General features: G+C 37.3%; 1 protein-coding gene across 3 annotated transcripts in view; it reads left to right on the top strand.

Moving 5' to 3' along the window:
- Positions 1-2880: 2880 nt before the first annotated feature.
- col15a1a (collagen, type XV, alpha 1a) overlaps positions 2881-20150 on the top strand; it is a 62511-nt gene continuing 45241 nt past the window's right edge. For all 3 annotated transcript variants that reach the window (XM_027002959.3, XM_081696834.1, XM_027002958.3), the window contains exons 1-2: positions 2881-3138; positions 3239-3312. In XM_027002959.3, coding sequence (XP_026858760.2) covers positions 3110-3138; positions 3239-3312 — 103 coding nt within the window. In that variant the 5' untranslated portion in view covers positions 2881-3109. The remainder of the gene's footprint in view (positions 3139-3238; positions 3313-20150) is intronic.

Raw genomic sequence — 20150 nt, 5'->3', positions numbered from 1 at the left:
GTACATTTGTAAACTTCCATGGTTCTGCCACTCCCAATCACTCTCCCCTCTCCTCATCAGTGACACTAACCCTGAGCATTACTGTTTTCCTACAACACCACCAAATTGCTATGGAGATCTCTTCACTCACAGTACAAGTTAGCAAATTAACCCACTTTTCAGCAAGACTGTATACTCTCGACATGGTTTTCAGCAAGACACTTGTCAAACCAACCGATATTAGGCCTCAGCAATGCCTGGGAAAAAAGAAAGAAAGAAAGAAAGAAAGAAAGAAAGAAAGAAAAACAATGAAGTTACTTTATCAACAGGAGGGATGTGATAATTTGTGAATCATTTTATTTTTTGAGAAAAATTATGTTGATTTAATTGGAGCTGTTGGAGCTGACTGAAGTTGTTAGATTTGGTGTCACATGGAATCATATGACAGGCATTTACAGCAAAAATGAGGTATATGGTTTCACAGATACTATACAGTAGGAGGCTTGCAGGTGAACACCCAGTTTGTATAATGCTTTCCATTACCTTGGCCTCATCTGTCACTTGTTGCCTTGTAAGAACATTTAATGGTTGTTATTTATTTGATCACAACCATTTAAAACTAATTCAATTTGGCTTAATTTCTCATTGTAGTTTTAAAGGCACAGATGGCATGAATAATAGTCATCATGATTTCCTATAAATGTAAAAGTGCTTTATGACTGTGCACTACATTGTACACTCGTATAAGGCAAACCTCACATGTTATTTACTTTTGGGTTATAAAAGAATTATTTTCTAAAGGAAAGGCCACATTTAGAGAATTAATTTTTAGAGGAGAGCCATTCAGTTTTTAGTCATTTAGCATTTTGGGTAAACTGCTGTTGAATATTTGTAAGTCACTCTGGAGAAGAGCACCTGCAAACTGCCATAAATGTAATGTTTCTTTCAGCACATTAAACTGTCCTAATCCTTAACCATGTTGTCCCAGACACAACATAATGTGCTTGACACACAAAAGCCCTAAGCTTGTTGTTGCCTTTCAGTTATCTCTAAAGAACCCTCTTGAAAGTTTATCGCTGCTTTTGGCATTAGTCGGATACCTCCTTATCAGTGTGACTGAAAATGGGAATTCTGTAGTCTTCTTGGCACCTTTCAGACTGCTTTGGGGGAGTGGAATCCATACCTCTTCCAACTGAAATGCCCCTAAAGATGAATCATGACATATACTCAAGGATGTGTTGTTCGGAAAAAGTTCTTGAATGCTTGATCACTGTCTCCTAGATGTCTGTAGTGGTGAAGTCATATGTTATCATGTGCACTTTGCTGTGGTTGAAGCTTCCCAAATTGGGAGGAAAATGGATCATCAAAATGTTGTACAATGTCTTCTCCCTAAGGCTTTAATAAGCACTGAGTCTTGTTTTGTCAGTGAAAACCAGGTCTCATCAGAGTTTATGAGTGGATAGTATTACCTAGTCTTCTTTGCTTGGCTGAGGCTATAAGATCAGAAATGTTCTGGATTTAACAACACTGTCTGGGGAATGAATAAATATCGCAGTTAAGCTGTGAGGAAGTTCATTTGTTTACTGAACCTTTCAGCCTATAATAAAACACTCAGCATATCTCAAAGGTAATCTCTTTATCACTTCAGATATTGTGATACATAAAAATATGTGGCTTGTAAACCTAGCAAAAAAACATGTATCCAGATGTACACTAGATAAGGTTAGACAACTTGTGTAATTGAGTGAAAAACTACTCTAAAAAGTCCTATAAATTTAACAAGGTGTTGTTGTTTTTTTGTTTGTTTTTTTACAGTCTGGGCTTCTTCTCCTTATACTTATTTCCAAGAGATAACCTGATATCTCAAGCTTATTTTGACAGTACATGTCTAATGAAGTATAAACTGACCTTTGTATTAATGTATGTATAGTATAAATTATGATCATGTACAATAGACTGTGAACACAGGCAATTAATTTATGACTAGGTATGTAACTTAGCTTGTGTTTTGTGATCCATGAAAATGTCATTATCCCATCATGCAGTTCCCCCTAGGATCAATGATCTATCTATCTATCTATCTATCTATCTATCTATCTATCTATCTATCTATCTATCTATCTATCTATCTATCTATCTATCTATCTATCTATCTATCTATCTATCTATCTATCTATCTAAATAATGCTGAAATGCTATTATAAACATATAAATAGTTCATGTACTGGAATATTGCAGGGGAAGATATGAAGGTTAAGCCCTGTAGATGCAGATGTTTTCAATGCAAAGTGAACACAGTAAAGTTTGTTCAGATTAGGTTCTTCCTACTGGTAATTGATAAATACCTTAAGCTCTACCCCAGAAGATCTAGCGGAAGTGGTATCACCTAATCGTGGCTATTCATTTATCTAGTCTAGATGCACTTGAATCTGAGAAAAACATTTATAGAGAACAACAAAGCTTTACTGGTAGAAAACCATCTTACTGTGCATAAATTCTACCTAAAGCAAATATAGAAAGCACAATGAATTGTATGTAGTGTTTAATGCCCTTTACTTGAGACCCTCATGTGGAAAGTGTGTTGATATTTGGGCGCACAGCAAAGACACGTTCTCTTTGACTATGTGTTTTATAAATAACAGCGAAACAAATAAAATATTTTTGCATTAAAGTAAAAGTTCATTTATATCTCCTTCCAAAATCACTAATACCAACAATCATTAATAACGTGCATATTTATTAAACGTGGGTATACTCTCAGTAAAGCGATGATATAATTTTGATCAAAGTTGCCTTATCATAAATCTTTAAGGAGGAGACATGGTGTGCGTCAATTTGAATATCCGAACGTGTACGTCGGTATCCGGATAAAGTGGAGGTCCACGATAGGACCACGCGGAGTCAGATTTCAGTGTTTTGCGGGCCGATTGCGCGCTGGCGAACTGAGGCTGCCTTTGTTCACGAGGAACTCCTGGCAGTTCAGAGTGCGCGAGCCAGAGTGAGTGAGGGGGAGAAAGCGAGAAAGTTCAGAGGAAAGTGAGTGAGTGAGTGAGTGAGTGAGTGAGTGAGAGACAGAACGGGCTCCAAATTTTACTTACGGACACCTTGAATCTTTCATGAGATTAGAGACATGGGTCGTGGAAATATTCCTTTGCTGAGGTGATTTAATGAATACTGCAACTACAAATGTTTCCGCTCCCAGATTTCATCGATGCGAGAATGCTTTCTCATGACATCTTTACTTCTCTCCCATCACCAGATTGACGCTGTGGTATTTTTGCCTCTTTGACTTGTGGCACCTCCAGCCAGGGACTGCATTTCAACTTCTGGAAGGTATGTCATGCTGCACATTATAGACGACTTTCAAGGGTCAGTGTTAAAAGTTACATTACTTACTCCGTATTGGTTGTATGACATCTTATACAGAATACCATCATTGTGTTTTCCTTTGCTGTTTATTTAATTCAAAGCCTAATTTCTTTAATATTGATGTTTTTCTGCGTGCTAGGGATTAAGATGAAAAACGTTTGAGACAGTCCTCTCTGGAAGTCTGAGAAATAGCCTGTAGGGTGAATGGAAATATTGGTTACGTTCAATTATGCCACTTATTAACAGATGAGATTGCGTCACTACAACATGTCTGACGCTATGTAGTCCGATTTATGAATGCATATTCTGATTCCCTTCGACTACTGTGGCTCCACGCATCCTATTTGTCAACTTGCACTTTTGCAGTGATGGTGCACTTTAAGGTTATCTTCGTGGTTTAATTTGGATATACTAATGTAAAGGATCAATAAATTCTGCTTAGATTATTAGAAACTTTTCTCTACTTCAGTATTGATTAAACAATAAGGTGTTTATTTTCAGTTGTTTGTTTTACCATTTTTTTTAATTCATTGACATTAACTAAGTTTAAGTACCCCTAATATCACATCAGATTAATTCTTCTTCCCCATCAACATGAATTGCTTCTAAATGTGCTAATATTGAGACTGTTGATCTTATTGTTGCATCTAAGAGACAGACCAGAAATCTGAGACATTGACACAGGGCTACAATAGTGTCTTCCTGAAAAGCCAGTAGCATATTAAATGTGCACTTTTTTGTCAGTTCTTTAGACAGTATGTGAGTATGAGAGAAACCATGATGTACACTATGATTGTTCACTGATAAACCATGCAGTTGGACCGGTAGGATAAATGCCGTTATGATAACACTCAAAGTCAATGCTGTTGAAGGACACATTGATTTTTACACCAATTACCCCTATAGTGAGTGATGATTGGAAATATGTAGTTCCTCATCTATAGGAAAACCTGATAAACTACTATTATGTCATGCAGTGGAGATTGTATAATAATCCCCAGAATGATAATATCATACACAAAAGCTTTATTGTGTTCAGTTCAGCTGTACTGTGTTCACTGTAAATGTATTTTGAAATAAGGTAGCTGTTAAGACAGGAGTGCTGCAATTTAAAAACAGGTATGTAAATGGGAATGCTTAATTGATTGCTATATGGAAAAACAGTTTTGATTATGGTGAAATTCTATGTAAATGTGTTGTTAGTCTTTGATTAGTAATACTGTACAGTGCTTCCTGAGACCTGGGTGAATTATGCTATTGTATCGTTGCCATTTTCATGAAGATTTCTGTAGTGCTCTGAGTCATCTTGTAGGAGGACACAGCCAGTACTGTTGTGAATTTGCCAGGCAGTCCATCTGGGGACAAATATTTCCAACCCCAGCTGTAAACACAAATGGAATAAAGCTGTTGCTGTGGAAACAGCCAGTTGCTATGTATTAGCAGGAATGCTGATTCTTTTCTAATTCAAATGTGTGTTGATTCCTAGACATGACGTGTGCAGTAGCATAGATGGTGATTCCCACAGTCTGCTTTGTGTATGGTTGATCAGCTGTTGATAAGAGTTGTGTAAATCTGCTTTGAGAGGTTTAGGGTAGCTTTTTATATTATTACTTTCTGTTTTGGTATGCCGTGATACCTAGCTACCCAGCAAAAGCCAGATTTATTGCAAATATTAACAGCTGTATTATGGTAATCGGCACAGACGGAGTTCATTTCATTAGTTATCTAGACATTGTCAAGGGTGCTCAGAGCCATGTTTCAATTCCCAAGAGCTGAACCACTCAGTTGTCCTCAGTTGACCCATGGCAGAACAAAGGCCACAACAAGCTGTGCCACTGGTGCTTCTGCAGCAGAGGTGTGGGTTTTTCAGCATTTCAAAATAACTGTACTGATTTTTGGCTTGCATTCCCTCTTACCATGTAGTTTATAATGTGCAAAATGCAAAAAGGACTTCATTAATCATTTAGTTTTCTTATGCTGAAGAGTAATGTTATGGGCCACAGTGAGACCCAATATTTCTGGAGAAACCTGGGAATCCATGGCATTTCTCCAAAGATATAACTTTAACAATATGTAAAATTTGCTTTGTTAACCACTGTCTGCACTGTAGTGTAAATACTTGATTCAGTGTAAGCAAAGCCTCTACCAGAAACAATGTGAAGACAAATGTAAGTAACTGCTGTCACTATATATGCATATGTGTGTGTGTGTGTGTGTGTGAGTAAAAGATTCCAGGGAGAAACTAGTGTATAAATATTTGACAAATTCTGCAGTTTGTGTGGAATGCTCCGTTTAAATTTGAGAGTCCTTCAGAGAGTGTCTGTGTGGAACCTGCCAGCCAGCATTACCAAAGACTAATTTAAAATACGACATTAGTTGTTGTGGGCTGTTTGATTATCTTGTGCAGGTATCTGGTTACACTGACAGACCTTCTAAATGGGGGGCTCAATAAAGAAAGGCCCATGTGTCCTAACCAAAAATGGTTTCTACTCAGTCTTTGGGATTGCATTCCTCAAAAACATTTAGAGAAGATAGTGAGGATCATCTTTCGAAGGGGGCTTGGATGCAGGCCTTTGACCTTCATTTTAGGTGGCATTTATTACTCTAAGTGGGGAAGATATCAAGAACATGGTAAAGTCTGTGCATGAATGTGGGTTTAGATGTTGGAGAATGAGATAATATGAAAACCATACAGCTTTAAATGTATGTCTCTTTGACTGCTGAAGCTAAACAGCAGCTTAATGTATGAAAGCCAACTTATGTAACACTCTAGGATTTACAGGAATGAGAAGTTTTTTCCTAAGCAAAACAGGAATGTCAGCCTCTGGTCTTTGGAAAGAGTGAAGCAGAGGATGTGAGTACATCAGGTTAAAAAGGGTTCAACCAAAAGCTGTAGCAACAGAACTGGTTCTTTTCCTCAGTGACTTGGAGGCCTCTGCAAAAAGCTAGTTATGACTTCAGGGATAATTTTGGCAAACTTGAAGCTTTACCATTCTCTATTTTTTTGGTTTATATTACCTCCCTGCTGGCCTGCAAAATAATATCAATATTAATATTCCCCAAAGTTAAGATGGGGTAATATCATTTTGATATATAGTGGATATGGTACAAAAATTATGGATTTTTGTACAATAATTGTACTATCACTGTGTATTTACTCCATTTGAGGTGTCAACACAAAACATCTCTTTTGGCAAGCAAGAATGAAATATCACTGGATGAGAGTTTTAGACACAACATTGGTAGATATCATGCTTATTAAACCATGAAAGCAGGTTCAGTTATCCTGGCAGTTGGTTGATTAAACACACAAAGTCTTGGTTTATGTAGGGAAGAATGGTGCCCAAAGTACATCTGTTTAGTGTCCGCTCATCAAAGTGTAACAGTAGCTTCCCAGCAGGCCAAGCCTCACACTCCACCAAGATAAGCCTGCACCTTCTCCAGCAGAAGATTATCAGACCATGGCTCTTGCATACTGTAACACAGTTTGCTCACACCTAAGGTCATTTATATTGTGGAGATATACGTTACAGAAATTCTGAGGTAAGTTGACGTCAAAATGAGGCATTTTACAGGTAGGGTTGACTCTTGTTAACAATCACTGATCAGACTTTGGAGAGAAACTCTCCATAAATATATAAAATAGTATTTTTACGTGCGGCCCTATACTAGAGTATTTTTGTATTGCAGTCCCCTAAAATGTCCAAACAATGGTTCTGAAAAACAGTTGTGTGAGGAGGCATGGCAGGGGCCTGGCTAACATTGGCAACATATGTATATTAAAATGATGATGATGATGATGATGATGAAAAAATAAAAACAGGAAAGTATGGTTGGATGATTACATATCTTCCACAGCACATCACATCTGCTGGAAAAAAATGGTGTGACCTCTATTATATAGTGCTATACAGTCCACTAAAAACAACCGTAAGTATAAAATAATTCCTGTGGTTTTTTTTAACATAATAAATCAGTAAATCCTTTTCAGTGACCATTAAATAACGTTTCAAGTGTGACATGGCCCTAACTGTGCGGTATTATGAGTGATTTTTATTTTATGCACCTGTCATAAATTGCCAGCCTGTGAGTAGAAGATGAGAAAGTAGACAGATTACTAATAAAGTTGACGATAGTTTCTAAATGAGAGGTTATTCCTTCATGGCATTATTAACTAATCACTGGCATCACTGGGTTATTACACAGCAATTTCCTCAGTTATCCTTAAGTTAACATCTACAAAGTGGACATAACACAGTGTTCACTGGGTTTAAATAAATGCTATTGATAGTTCTGGGGAGTTTGCTGTATGGAAAATATTTCATCTACTTTAAAGGGCATCACTTTAAATGCATATCCTTGCTTTTTCGATATCTGAGGTTGGAAGATAGGATTGTCCTTTCTAGCTATGCTTCGGACAACATGGCATTAAAATTATTAAACTATAGAATTTTGCATCGGATGTTATAGAGAGAGAAGGAAAGAGATAATGGAAGCATAAAAACATTTAAATACATACTGTGCGCATAGGTTTGAGAGCTAAGCTTTTAAGACACTATTATTATATTAATGAAGTGCACGTACAGATAATCACCCATATGGAACACAGAGACTATTATTGGTTGTTTACATCCAGTCTGGATGGAGTTACTAATTGGAAAGTTCTTGTCACCACTGGACAATGGGAAGACAGATAGGTATGTTTTCATATTACCAAAGAAACAGCATATGACCCTGGCCACTGGCTCTGAACATATAGAAGGATGACAAGGCTATATACTGCAGGTAGTAAAGCTTCTTTGACGTTTATTAGGTAAATTGAAGCATGAATCAAATTATAGTAGTAGATTACAGTAGTAGATTATAGTAGAAGTAGAAGTAGAACCTGTAATGACAAATAGAAAGGAAATGGTATGAACACACATATAGAGTTCCTTTCTTGAGCATTTGATATCTGATTTAATATTTCCAGGGTTCTTTAATCTTAGATTCTAAGCATCTGAAGGAACCCACTCAGTACTGATAAAAGCTTGCCATTGCCATTGCAAGGTCATTTAAGAACTTCAGAATCCAGTTTTTCCTGACACAGTGCAGCACTGTCCTTCTTGCAGTGAATAGCTGCAACAGGAAAAAAATCATTTTGTAACCTGTGTTGGACTGCATCAAAAAGTGACCTGTGTCGGAGAGGCTCTATGTTGTGTGTATACTGTATTGATGACGCACAGATGTGTCCGCTTTTGGTCTATGTAGTGTCTGATTTTATAATTTTCTCAAAACTGATAAAACATGCACTCAATTGATTCTTGAAGATACTTAAAGAATACATTAAAATTAAAATCAGTTTTTATGATGTTAAAGAGTTTCCATATGAAATTGATAAATATAATTAGTGTTTGCTGATAATTTGGTGTTATTAGGTGTTATAGGTGAAAACTACAATAAGCAAATTTTCACGAATGTCTTTAACATCAAAGGTCTGCCTTCCAGTGTACAAAATAAAGACAATATTGACTCTAGAGGGTTCACTGGCATAGTGAGTGCAGATGTGAATGAAGCCAATCTGCAATGCAACTGTTTACAGCCTTCAGATAGGCAGGTAAATCTGAGAAAACTACCTTAAACCAAGTTTGTGGCTGCCTACATTATCCTAATTACAGTTAACTAGTATCTACAGAATGACATAGCTAATCTACATGAGGTTTCCGTTAAGTGAAATACAAAGATATCCCAAAATATTGACTCAGTATACTTTTACATGAACATAAACATTTCCTAAAATATTTTATGATGCCCGATATCAGAGCCATTCAACTGTGAAATTATAAACCCAGTTATAATTGTGAATACTATATATGCATTTCAGTTAGGAATTATGCACAACCCTGTGTTAGCTGTGCATCGCTTCTTCTTCAATGCTACTTAGTGAATAATTTGATAGGTAAAGTGCAGTGGCAGTACACTAAATCTGATGATTCCCTTTGTTCTCTTTTATTGACATGTTCCTATCTTAATGGCTCATGTTGTAGTGATGCCAGTAAAGGAAATCTGCAGGCTGGATAAGTAGTTGGATGAAATCTGGTGCGAGTGTCACCTCACAGCTGTGTGGCAGCTGTGTCACTTTTCTGAGGTGCGACATTATTGTACGACTGTAGGAGCGACATGTGTGCTTCCTGCAAAGGCACTAGCATCCTGCAATCAGCCCTTTCTCTCTGAGCCACAACCACAGTTCTCCAGCTGGGATCCAGAAACACTCCCTGACATTCCTGTCTTTTTTTTTCATTTTCTGTAATTTAAGCACTTTATTTCCTTATTCTGGTCTTCAGGAAATTGAGTGTTTTAGTGGCTAATCACCACTTTCTCCAGTCACTTGTTAAAAGCCTAATGGGGACGGCCAGTGCTGTTTCTTGTTTGACATATAGTTACTTCTTCATTTCTCTGTCTGTGGAATAGAGTTTGTTAATGTGTCTATAGCTCCCAAAATGTAGGGACACTGCTCAAACCAAGTCATGAGATGATTAAAGCAGTGGTTAGGGCAATGGCACTTGGCAGACACAAAAACACCTTAAGAATTACATTTTTGTTTGTTAAGTTTTATTCTCCAGCTTTCAAGCACTTCTCCCCCACAAGCATTACTCTAGGAAGAGAGCATTCAGCCAACAGGAGGTTAAACCCCCAGGACTGTTTCCTTTGAATATTGTCCCCATTTCATTCAAAATGTCCAGTCAGCAGGAGGAATTTGCAGAATTAGAATTGGCAACCTATGTATGAGATGTTGATTTTACTCAGAGCTGGCAACAAGAGCTCGCATAATTAATTTTTCACCTGGATTTGCTATTGAAGTATGAAAGACCAAGCTGGGCTTCCACAAGGGATGGGGCGAGCACGAGCTATGGAAGATGCTGTTGCTTTATGAGTGATGGGTTTGAATATCACAAACAAGTCAGAATGTGAAATAAAGTCATCGATTACTGTAGGATGCTAGAATCCTGACATACTCTGAATGGATACAGGACTTTGATTTGTGGTGTGATGTAGTTGATTATACACCTGAAAACATTTAGATGTATTTTAAATAAATACATTTATTCTAATAACATAATATATAGTCCGTATTGTTTTGTCCTCAGTGAGATAATTGCTTAGGTATTCCAATATGAAGTGGCTATCAGTTAGGAAAGCATCTTTCTATACTTGCACCGGGTGTTTTTTTTACAGGTAACTACAAATTAAAAATAGCCTTTGATACAAGTACACATCTTTCTGCACCGTAATACAAAAATAAAACAACAACAACAACAACAACAAAAAAACTAAATGGTATGCAACATTGCATTTGCATAATAAAAAATTATAAAGCACAATTCATTGGAAGAGTAGTGTCCACTATCAGTGTAATGTATAGCCCTATGATCCCTTGGCTATAAGTATCCAGTGAGTTTATTAAATGCATGACAAGCTAATAAAACCTGTGATTACATCTCACAAAAATCTGTATTGTGCTTAAAGTGCTTCTGTACCAGAAGCATACCAGTGTAAAAGATAACCACATCCAAAAACCAGATGGTCTTAAAGAGAGACACAGACATGGAGCGACTATTAGTTCAGACTTAGTTTCCAGCTGCTGTGATGTGACTCTGCATGCTGCCTGGATCCACTTCATTTATACTTTAGAGCTCAGTGGAGTGGAAGATGACTGATCCCAATCTCTAACACTTGGGCAACAGTAGCTTTTGGGTTGATGCCCATACAATTCTACTTCCACTAAACACCAGCAAGGGAGGTTCATATGTTCATATTCATGGTTATTATGCAAAATGTACATTGGAGAAGATATGTTCTGGCAATTTTAGTTTGGTCACCTTAGTGAGAGTATTTTTATGTCTTGATAGAATTCTGTCATTCCCAAATTAGAGGCTAGTTCTATGTTGGTAGGTACCTGTGTCCAAGTTATATATTGCTCTTGAAATCGAGGCCATTTTCATAGGCAGATTGCCAATAATCATGGGAAAAATACATGTCTTCCTTTTGTCAGTACATCAGTGTCACAATCTATGTCAAACGTGCGGCCCTATACTAAAGAAGTACAGTTTAACCACTAGAAATGTGCAAAGACAATTGCAATTTTATAAATGCAGCAACCTTTATGTGATCTTTGGATTGTTTCATTTGAACATGTCAGATTATCATGGACTTATTTTTTAAATCCAAAACAAATGAAGTTACTGAGTTACCAGCAATGGAACTCACTTGCTGTGAAGTATTTGGCCACTGCATTAAATTATAATTAAGTTCTTCAGGAATATTAATAATGGATGTTCAGCTGAGTTTGAACCATCTGGAATCTCAGAACGCTCCAGTGCTTTAAAATTTTTCTGGCATTCTAAATATTAATATTAGTTATGGCAGCATAAGTCATTTTAACGTCATTCACATGTCTTTCTTCTGATTTGATACATATTCATTATGAAGCTCCAAAAAGTCAAGGTCTTTGTTGATTTTCCATTGGAGGTTTCAATCTATTTCTTTATTTTATGGGTAGCTGTGATGGAGGAAATGGATCAGATGACCATGGCTATGTTGTGATGTGGTTTTCCAACTATTACATGGCCACTTATTTGATTGATTAGCTACATATAATGTTATAACTTGGCCCATACAGCAATTACATCCATTGCTATTTTACTGAATATTAGATTATGTTTCCTTCAGAAGGTAAGGTGTCATTTGAAGGAAGGTACAGGGCATGAGATAATGAACACTTAGAAAGTGAACAGGAAATAGAAGTCAGAAAAGGGCAGTCAAAGAGCAGGACAAATATGAATTAGAGTTTGGAAAGAAACTTGCTAGCTTTCAAAAACTGGCTAGCTTTCAAATATGCACTGATGTGCTGTCAGCACATCTGTGATAAATCCAATCAATCACACATCAGCTGTAGATGTTGTATATCACATATCACATTACTATATGTGATACATCAACTATTAAATAGCGTATTTACTTTCATATGTATGTTAATCATTTTCAAAAACAAGTTATTGACAGAAAAATGCATATGTATTTTAATAAAATATACCAATCAGCCACAACATTAAAATCACAGACAGCTGTGAATAACATTGATTATCTTGTTACAGTAGCACCTGTCAGGTGGGATGTTAGGCAACAAGTGAACAGTCAGTCCTTGAAGTTTATGTGTTGGAAGCAGGAAAAATGAGCAAGCTTAAAGGATCAGAGCGACTTTGACAAGGGCCAGATTGTGATGGCTGGATGGCAGGGTCAGAGCATCTTCAAAAAGGCAGGTCCTGTGGGATATTCCTGGTATGCAGTGGTTAGTACCTATTTTTTGGTAGGTCCAATGAAGGACAACTGGTGAATCATTGACAGGGTCATTTGTGCCCAAGGTTCATTGATGCATGTGGGGAGCAAAGGCTTGCCCATCTGATCTGATCCTATAGAAATGCAGTAGCACAGATTTCTGAAAAAGTTAATGCTGGCTATGATAGAAAGTGCATTGCAGCTTGCTGTGTATGGGGCCCATGCTGACCCCTGACCACTTCCAGAAGTGACAATGGGTACATGAGCATCAGAAATGGGCCATACAGCAATGGAACATGGTGGCCTGGTATGATGAATCATATTTTCTTTTATCATCATCATGTGGATGGCGTGTGTGCATTGCTTACCTGGTGAAGAAATGGCACCAGGATGACCTATGGCAAGCCGGAGGAGGCAGTGTAATGCTCTGGACAATGTTCTACTAGGAAATCTTGGATCCTGGTATTCCATGGATATTACATATACAATATTAGGCAGGTGGCTTTAATGTTATGGCTGATCATTGTATATGGGTTGCATTTGTGTGAAACCTGCCAAATCTCTTCTCAACCCACTTTAGGAACTTTAGCATCAGATTTATGTGAGTGGAAGTGAATTTGCAGTTGCTGTCTGCCATTAATTGCTCAATATGCATATTTGCGAGACTGCTGGCTGGCCTCTTTGCTACTGGAAGCTTCTGAATGTTTTTTGGAAAATAGACTGCATTACATATCCTACACATAGATGAGTTAAGCATGTATTGATTCTGTGGGTGATGGAAATGGTACATGCAGTACAGATATTTCAGTACTTATTTGTAACTGATTTTTGCTGTTCATCTACAGCTATTTCTACTATGCAGTTATTAATTAGTTGATTCACACACCAAAACTCTTTCTTCCTTATACCTGTCTGCTTGTTGTCTGCAGAAGAAGATTCTCTTGTAACTGATTTTCATTTTCACCTATAGCTATATATTACTTTGCCATTGCTCCTCTTACTTGCTATCTATAGAACCTGTGTGGTGCTTGCCATCTATCACATTGTTTCCTATTGCTCTGTCATAGGAAACTGATAGGTAACAGAACAATTTTGTCCATTCTCTCTGCCAGCAAAATCACTGTGTAGAAAACCTGAAAAGATACAATAATATTGAGCTCATAAACTGCACTTTTCACTTTAAAAGTTTTAGGTTTCTATTCCTGAAAGCCTGTTTCCATGCCGTTGACCCCCATACATGAATGTTGTCAGCATGGAAAAATGAGCCTCATGGGATGTAGTAGACCACACAAAAACTGCGGGTAAATGCACAGGGTAGTGCTCAACAGATGGGTTACAGAAGCTCTTGGATAGCCCTTAAAGCACATGCTAGCACTTGAGGAAATTAATCAGTTTCAATGCTGGACGAGTTCACCCCACATACACAAGTGTGGGTGTGATTGGGGATAGGAACATGAGTTTTCAATGAAAAGCATAAGCAAATGCTTTTGGATTTGGGGAAGAGTGGTGGCAGTGGGGGTTTGTTTAAACTATGTACAGTGTGGCCACAATCCTATAAGACATAAAACTACAATCTTAAACGATATAAAACTATAGGATTGGCCACAATCCTATAAGATATGAAACTACAGAAAACACATACAGATGCCAGATACATACAGATACAGATAATTCAAGTGAAAAGTGAAGATTTAGTTTCCATATAGAGTCTGAGAAATTGGGTCATCAAATAAATATAGCTTAGCTGGTAGTACTGTTTTAGTCGTGTTTGTTATTTTTCACTAAGTATGGATGTGTAATGGATAAGTAATGGATCAAGATTTTTTCAGGAGTTTGCAAAGCTTTGAAAAGCATTTCCATATCTTCATTAATGCATGGGACAGTTACAATAGCCAATAAAGCTTTTTATATCTATTGTTGAAGTACTAATGTACAACTAAACAAATCTACAAGGCCAAAATGTATCCACAGATATTCTTGTCCAAATATTTCTGAAAGTTTCCTTCTATATGTACTACCAGATCTGCTGTAATGTCTATACCCCAACATATTTTTCCCTTCTAAAATATCTCCTTTTAAAACTGTTCTTACTTTTCGCTCACTCTTTGCTTGAATATTTGGCACAGGGATGGGACTTTTGTGACTTATTTGTGTAAATATACTTTGGAAAAATGTCTTGTCACAATTTTGTTATAGGCTAATTATCTCTGGTGCTGAGAAAATATCTAGCTATAGCCTGAGCAAACTAACCTAACTGGTATAGACCTCTTTAATGATTTTAACTACTTTTGAGAAAAAAAAAAAATTTGAGTATTTTGTGCCTTGAGAGGAGTGCACAGCTCTGGCCCTGGAGATGTATCAGCCTGTGGACCACCCACCCTGCAGCACCAGAGGTGAACAGCCCAGCTTTATGACATTCCTAAGGTTTACACAGGTTTACAGTGCGTACTGTCAGTGCTATACTAATATATAAATTAATGAGGCTCTTTAGTGGCCATAATGTGTTCTGTCTTAAACACACTGCTTCATGGTTTTAAACAGATTTGAAGAATTACTAGGTTTATTTTTATGAGCATACGGTGTGTCTGTTTATGTGCACACACACACATGGTCTTATCCTTGTTGTTCTCCACCACTCTGTGTTGCTCTTCCGATTTAGACTTAAGGATGTCTAGCTCGTATGCTTTATTACAAGATGCTGGATTATTTTAGAGGGTCATTTGCAAAATCTGCATTTTATGTATTGCCTATGTCTTGTCTATTCTGTGTTCTGTGTGTGTGTGTGTGTGTGTGTGTGTGTGTGTGTGTGTGTGTGTGTAGAGTATAGTATATATTTCATAGTTCTGTAGTTTGGAAATTCTGAAGAATGGTGTTAAAATCAACTGGTTTTACTTGGAATTCAAGTGCTTAGTATTACCCATTTCCTTAAGTGTGTGTTGGTAAATGGACATTTAGGACAAAAGAAAACATATATTTTAACTTTTTAACATTAAGAGGTTGGCTCAAAATGACATTGGTAGAGGACCTTGTGCTTTTGGTCTTTCCTTGACCATCTTCGTCAGTTTGCCACTGTGTAGAGTTCTTCACATGTATATAACGTTGTCAGCTGCATGAAGGTGTTTCCTTGCCCCAACCCCTCCCCTTCACTCAAAAAGCTTCACACTCAAACTCAAAGGTCAGCAGCTGAATGGTTACATTTTGGAGGCAATCTGTCAACGATACTAGCAAATTTGTGAACAGTTCTCAGATTTTGTTTTGGGCATATTGCTTTACAGCTGCTCAAACACAGATGATAGCCATAGAAGAAAAAATGCTACATAGCCTTCCTCTATATGCTAAATAAAAGAGAAAGTCACTGAATAACACCTATTTGATATGCAATGTACTATTAATTTCTTCAGTCTGAAGTAATTAAAGTAACTGATGTCTGAAATTATTCTGTTGATATCCACATCCTCATGCTCAAAGTTTTGAGTCCAGCTAAGATAAGCCAGGGAATATGAATGTGATTAACTCTTAACCACATGAGCAACTGCATAACATAGGCTGAGAACATGTTTAAAATAACTTTTTTACATGACAATGCAGTTTCTTGTGTTTATATCACTTTCATAAACTTTTAAAGTGTTTAGGTGTTATTCACCACTAATAATTTGTTACTTAGCTGAAGTTTCCTTGAATAAGCAGTGCTATGATTTCACTAATTCACTTTGCTGTTTCTGTGAAGTTGTTTTGCTTTTTGGCATGTGAACCAAATGTTTTAAAGCAGGGGGACAGGTCAGTGTATGTTCATCCACAGTGCTATAACTGTTCCCCTTATTTCTTTTATGAAGGAGGAAAAACACGATGTAGAAGTTGTACAGAACCCCTGGTAAAAATGAGCAGACAGAAAATAACAAGATCTTTATCTGACAAATGTTCCCAGGGGGTACAAGTGCTGTTTACTGATTCTCTTGCTCTAGATAAGATTGGCTGCTAAATGCTCAAAATATAAATATAGGTTTTCAGCTTGATCTTATACTGAAAGTATGAGATATATTCATCTTTTTAGTGAGAGAAAATTTTTGATCTTTATATCTTTATCATGGATACATCAAACAGTTTTAAGCAGAACTGCAGGTTTTAATGCATGAGTGACAGGATATTTCTGTCTTCTGCTATCCTGACCCCTTGTTCTTGCAACTTACATGGATGAGTTCAGGGCAGCTTTTCTCTGAGCAGCAGTTGAAGTAGCAGTTCAGCCTTCCTTATGTTGTGGTTTTATGTGTTTTCTAAGGCTTTTCAGCATTCTTGGTCTTAGTTGTTTCATACAGCTGGGATCAAAACACAGACACACAGAGATTCTGCACACAAACCCAGGAACAATTCAGTTTATGGTCAGGCTCCCAGATATAATAATTTACTGCATTTACTGCAGCTGTTGATTTATCGGCCTGTGTCTGTGCACTATTTTTGGATTAATACAGGTGTTCTGCAAGTGTTGCTTTATCCTTTAGTAGGTTCCGTATAGACATTTTTACAATGACTGATGGTTTACAGATACATTGATTTACAGAGGTTCCATCTCAAGTGCATCACTCAACACCAGAAGGCCTTGTATTCTTATGCATGTTATATAAGCCATATGCTGATTAATAATCATGCCATGATGAGTTCCTGAAAGCAACAGAGGTTCACCATAAAACTTCCTTTTTTTTTATTCAGTCAAACCTAGTGGCCATAGTTTCAATAAAATCCTATAATGTGTTCCTTGAGTAATGTCTGGGGAAGGAGTATAATAGGCTAATATTTGCATGATCTTGTATGAGTGTTACATTCCATCAGCAGAGAGCTTGTTTTTTAAATGTAAAAATAAACAATGCATATTATACTACTAAAGGGTCCCAGCACTTTCCATATGCTAATTTACTCAGGACTTCTTAATTAGTTCTTGATGTGAGTTATATTCTATGCACGATTTTGGCTCTCCGGGTCTGGATATGTGTAGCAGCGCAGTATGCTCTATGTTAAATTAAGCATAATAATATACATGACACACTCTCTGGTTTATCTAATCTATCTAAAGCTGAACTCCTGGCATTAGGTTTGTTAGGTTGTGGGGCACTGTAGTTTGGTTTCAGGATCAATAAGTCACTTTGGTCCCAAGTATATTAGCATTTGAATGATGTAAATGAATAGTGGATGCTTAATTCTTAAAATTCACCCACATTGCTGAGACCACCTTTCCTTTGCAGCACTATGCTAAGAAGGTTCTGCGAAGAAAAATCAGCCCCTGGTTCCTCAAATGTCTGGATGGGGAACAAAAATGTGGCTTTATCCCCTACTTGTGCATACATTGACATATGCATAACCAAGTGTCAGGGATTATAAACAAGAACATATGAAATCCATATGAGCTGGACACCCCAAAATGAGAGGAACTGCAGAGGGTTGCAGAGAACATCAAGGCTAAGATCCTGTAGGACCTGCAGATTCACACAGATAAACATGTAGTGGTGAAGCAACCAGACCTCATCAGCAGTGGTAATAGACGTGTCAGTCCTAAGAGAAGGAAATATTCAAAGGAAGGAATGAAAGGAGTTGGGCAAATATCAAAGACTAAAATAAGAAATAGAGAGAATGTTGAAGGTTAACACCAAGGTTGTCCCAGTGATGACTGTCACAGGTTTGCTCTCTGGCAATGTGGTTCCCATGGCAGTGATGCCATGTATTCTTTGTTTTGTTTTTCTACCTGTCTCCATCCTCGTTCTCTCATGAATTCCCACCTTATATTGTTTTCAGGTGTTTCTTGTTTGTGTGAACATCCTGAGTATATACCCCACGTTACCCTGTCTAGTTTGTCAGTCTTTGTAAACACCTGCTAACTCTCTGTGATTTGTAACTACCTCCATATGTTGTGGATACCTCCATGTGTTGTAGCATGTTTTTCTTTATTGTACTTATTGCTGTCTTCCACTTTGTGCATTTTTTCTCTTTTGTTTTTTGTTCAGTCATATATTCTGGTTTTCCACATTTACTTCTGGCTTTTTTTGCTTTGGATCATATTACCACTTATGAGAAGAATTAACCTAAAATAAACATTGCTCATCTCCAAAAATGCATCGTGCCTCACCTCACTTAGAATTACAGAGGTAGGTAGGCCCCGGGCTGTGAACCCTAAGCTGGAAGAGTGGCCCAAAAAGATCCTAGGAATGACATCAATCTTAGTCCAGATGAGTGCAAACCTAGGAGCAGTAAAAAATACTGCAATGCACCTTCAAGATCTCTTTCCAGAAGAGTGTCATCCTGGAAGCATTTAAGATTCTATGCAGGACTCTCAAGCTCCCAGGCCTCTGGTAGAGGACCCGAGCTTGAAGGAAAAAGACTGCCTGGGATTCTTTATATATATGAATATAATAAAAAAATGTCTATATAAAAACTGGTTGATTGCACACAACATTAGTGCAATTTGTGTATCCTACATGTTTGTGGACAAAGTGAGGTGAGCCAAGATCTGGTATGCGCTGACCACACACAAGCTAAGTCTTAAGGGGTTTTACGCAGTCTGCCCTGCACATTCATCACAAGACTTTAATATTCTCTTCCTGACTTTTATGGTGTCCTAAGTTCTTATCTTTTATCTTTTTTATAAGTTCATCTGCAGGCCTGTTTGGCTACTCTGCATATAGTCTAAGCTTTCCTTATAAACATGCATACATGTGGCAAGATACTAATTTTTGCTCTTCCTTAGCTACTGTGGGTTTATGGGTTCACCTCTACATCTGCACCTGGCTGGACTCAGGCCAAAAGACTATGAACTACATGAACTAAAGACTAGGACTATTCAGCTCAGATCGTAATATTAGAAGGCACAGATGTTTGCAGGTTAACAAGCTCCAAAAGGACCTCAATATCCCAGCACCACCTCATGGCCATCTACATTTATGTTTTCTACTGACATTAGCCAGATTACATAACTTTTCAGCCTTTTGCCACTGAATTTTATTCAGGGCTGGCTGAACCGTGAATCATTATCCAAGTCTTAATTAAACTCTTGCCAAAAGTTAACTATTGCTCTTTCAACATAGCCAAAAATTGAAAAAAAAATGTTTTATATGTTCTTTAGCTGGGTTTGATTAACAAGTTACAAATCTGCCTGACACATTTGAATCTTCTCATTCCACATTGCTAAGTTCCGTCTTTATTATTAATCTTTTGTGCTGGAACAAAACATATACGGTCAGTTTTTTCCAGGTTTTTTTTCCAACCTTATTACCAGGTTTGAAATTTTTTATGTTCAATAACTGTCATTTTCTGCTCTCTCCTTCACACACTTAGGCTATTGGCTCATGGCCACTGAGCTGTTGGTGTTGACTATAGTCCGCACTATTGTCACTCCCACAATTAAGTGTGATCAAACAGAAAGGGAAAACACTACACACTTCCATAGGTGCAGGCACTTCTGATGATTTGATTGGGTCACAATGAATATAGATAAATATGCAAGC

Source organism: Electrophorus electricus, chromosome 14 (genome assembly GCF_041902795.1).
Source record: "Electrophorus electricus isolate QZ-2024a chromosome 14, ASM4190279v1, whole genome shotgun sequence".
Taxonomy (NCBI): Eukaryota; Metazoa; Chordata; class Actinopteri; order Gymnotiformes; family Gymnotidae; genus Electrophorus; species Electrophorus electricus.
The sequence above is the reverse complement of the archived record's forward strand: the minus strand, read 5'-3'. Positions and strand labels throughout refer to the sequence as shown.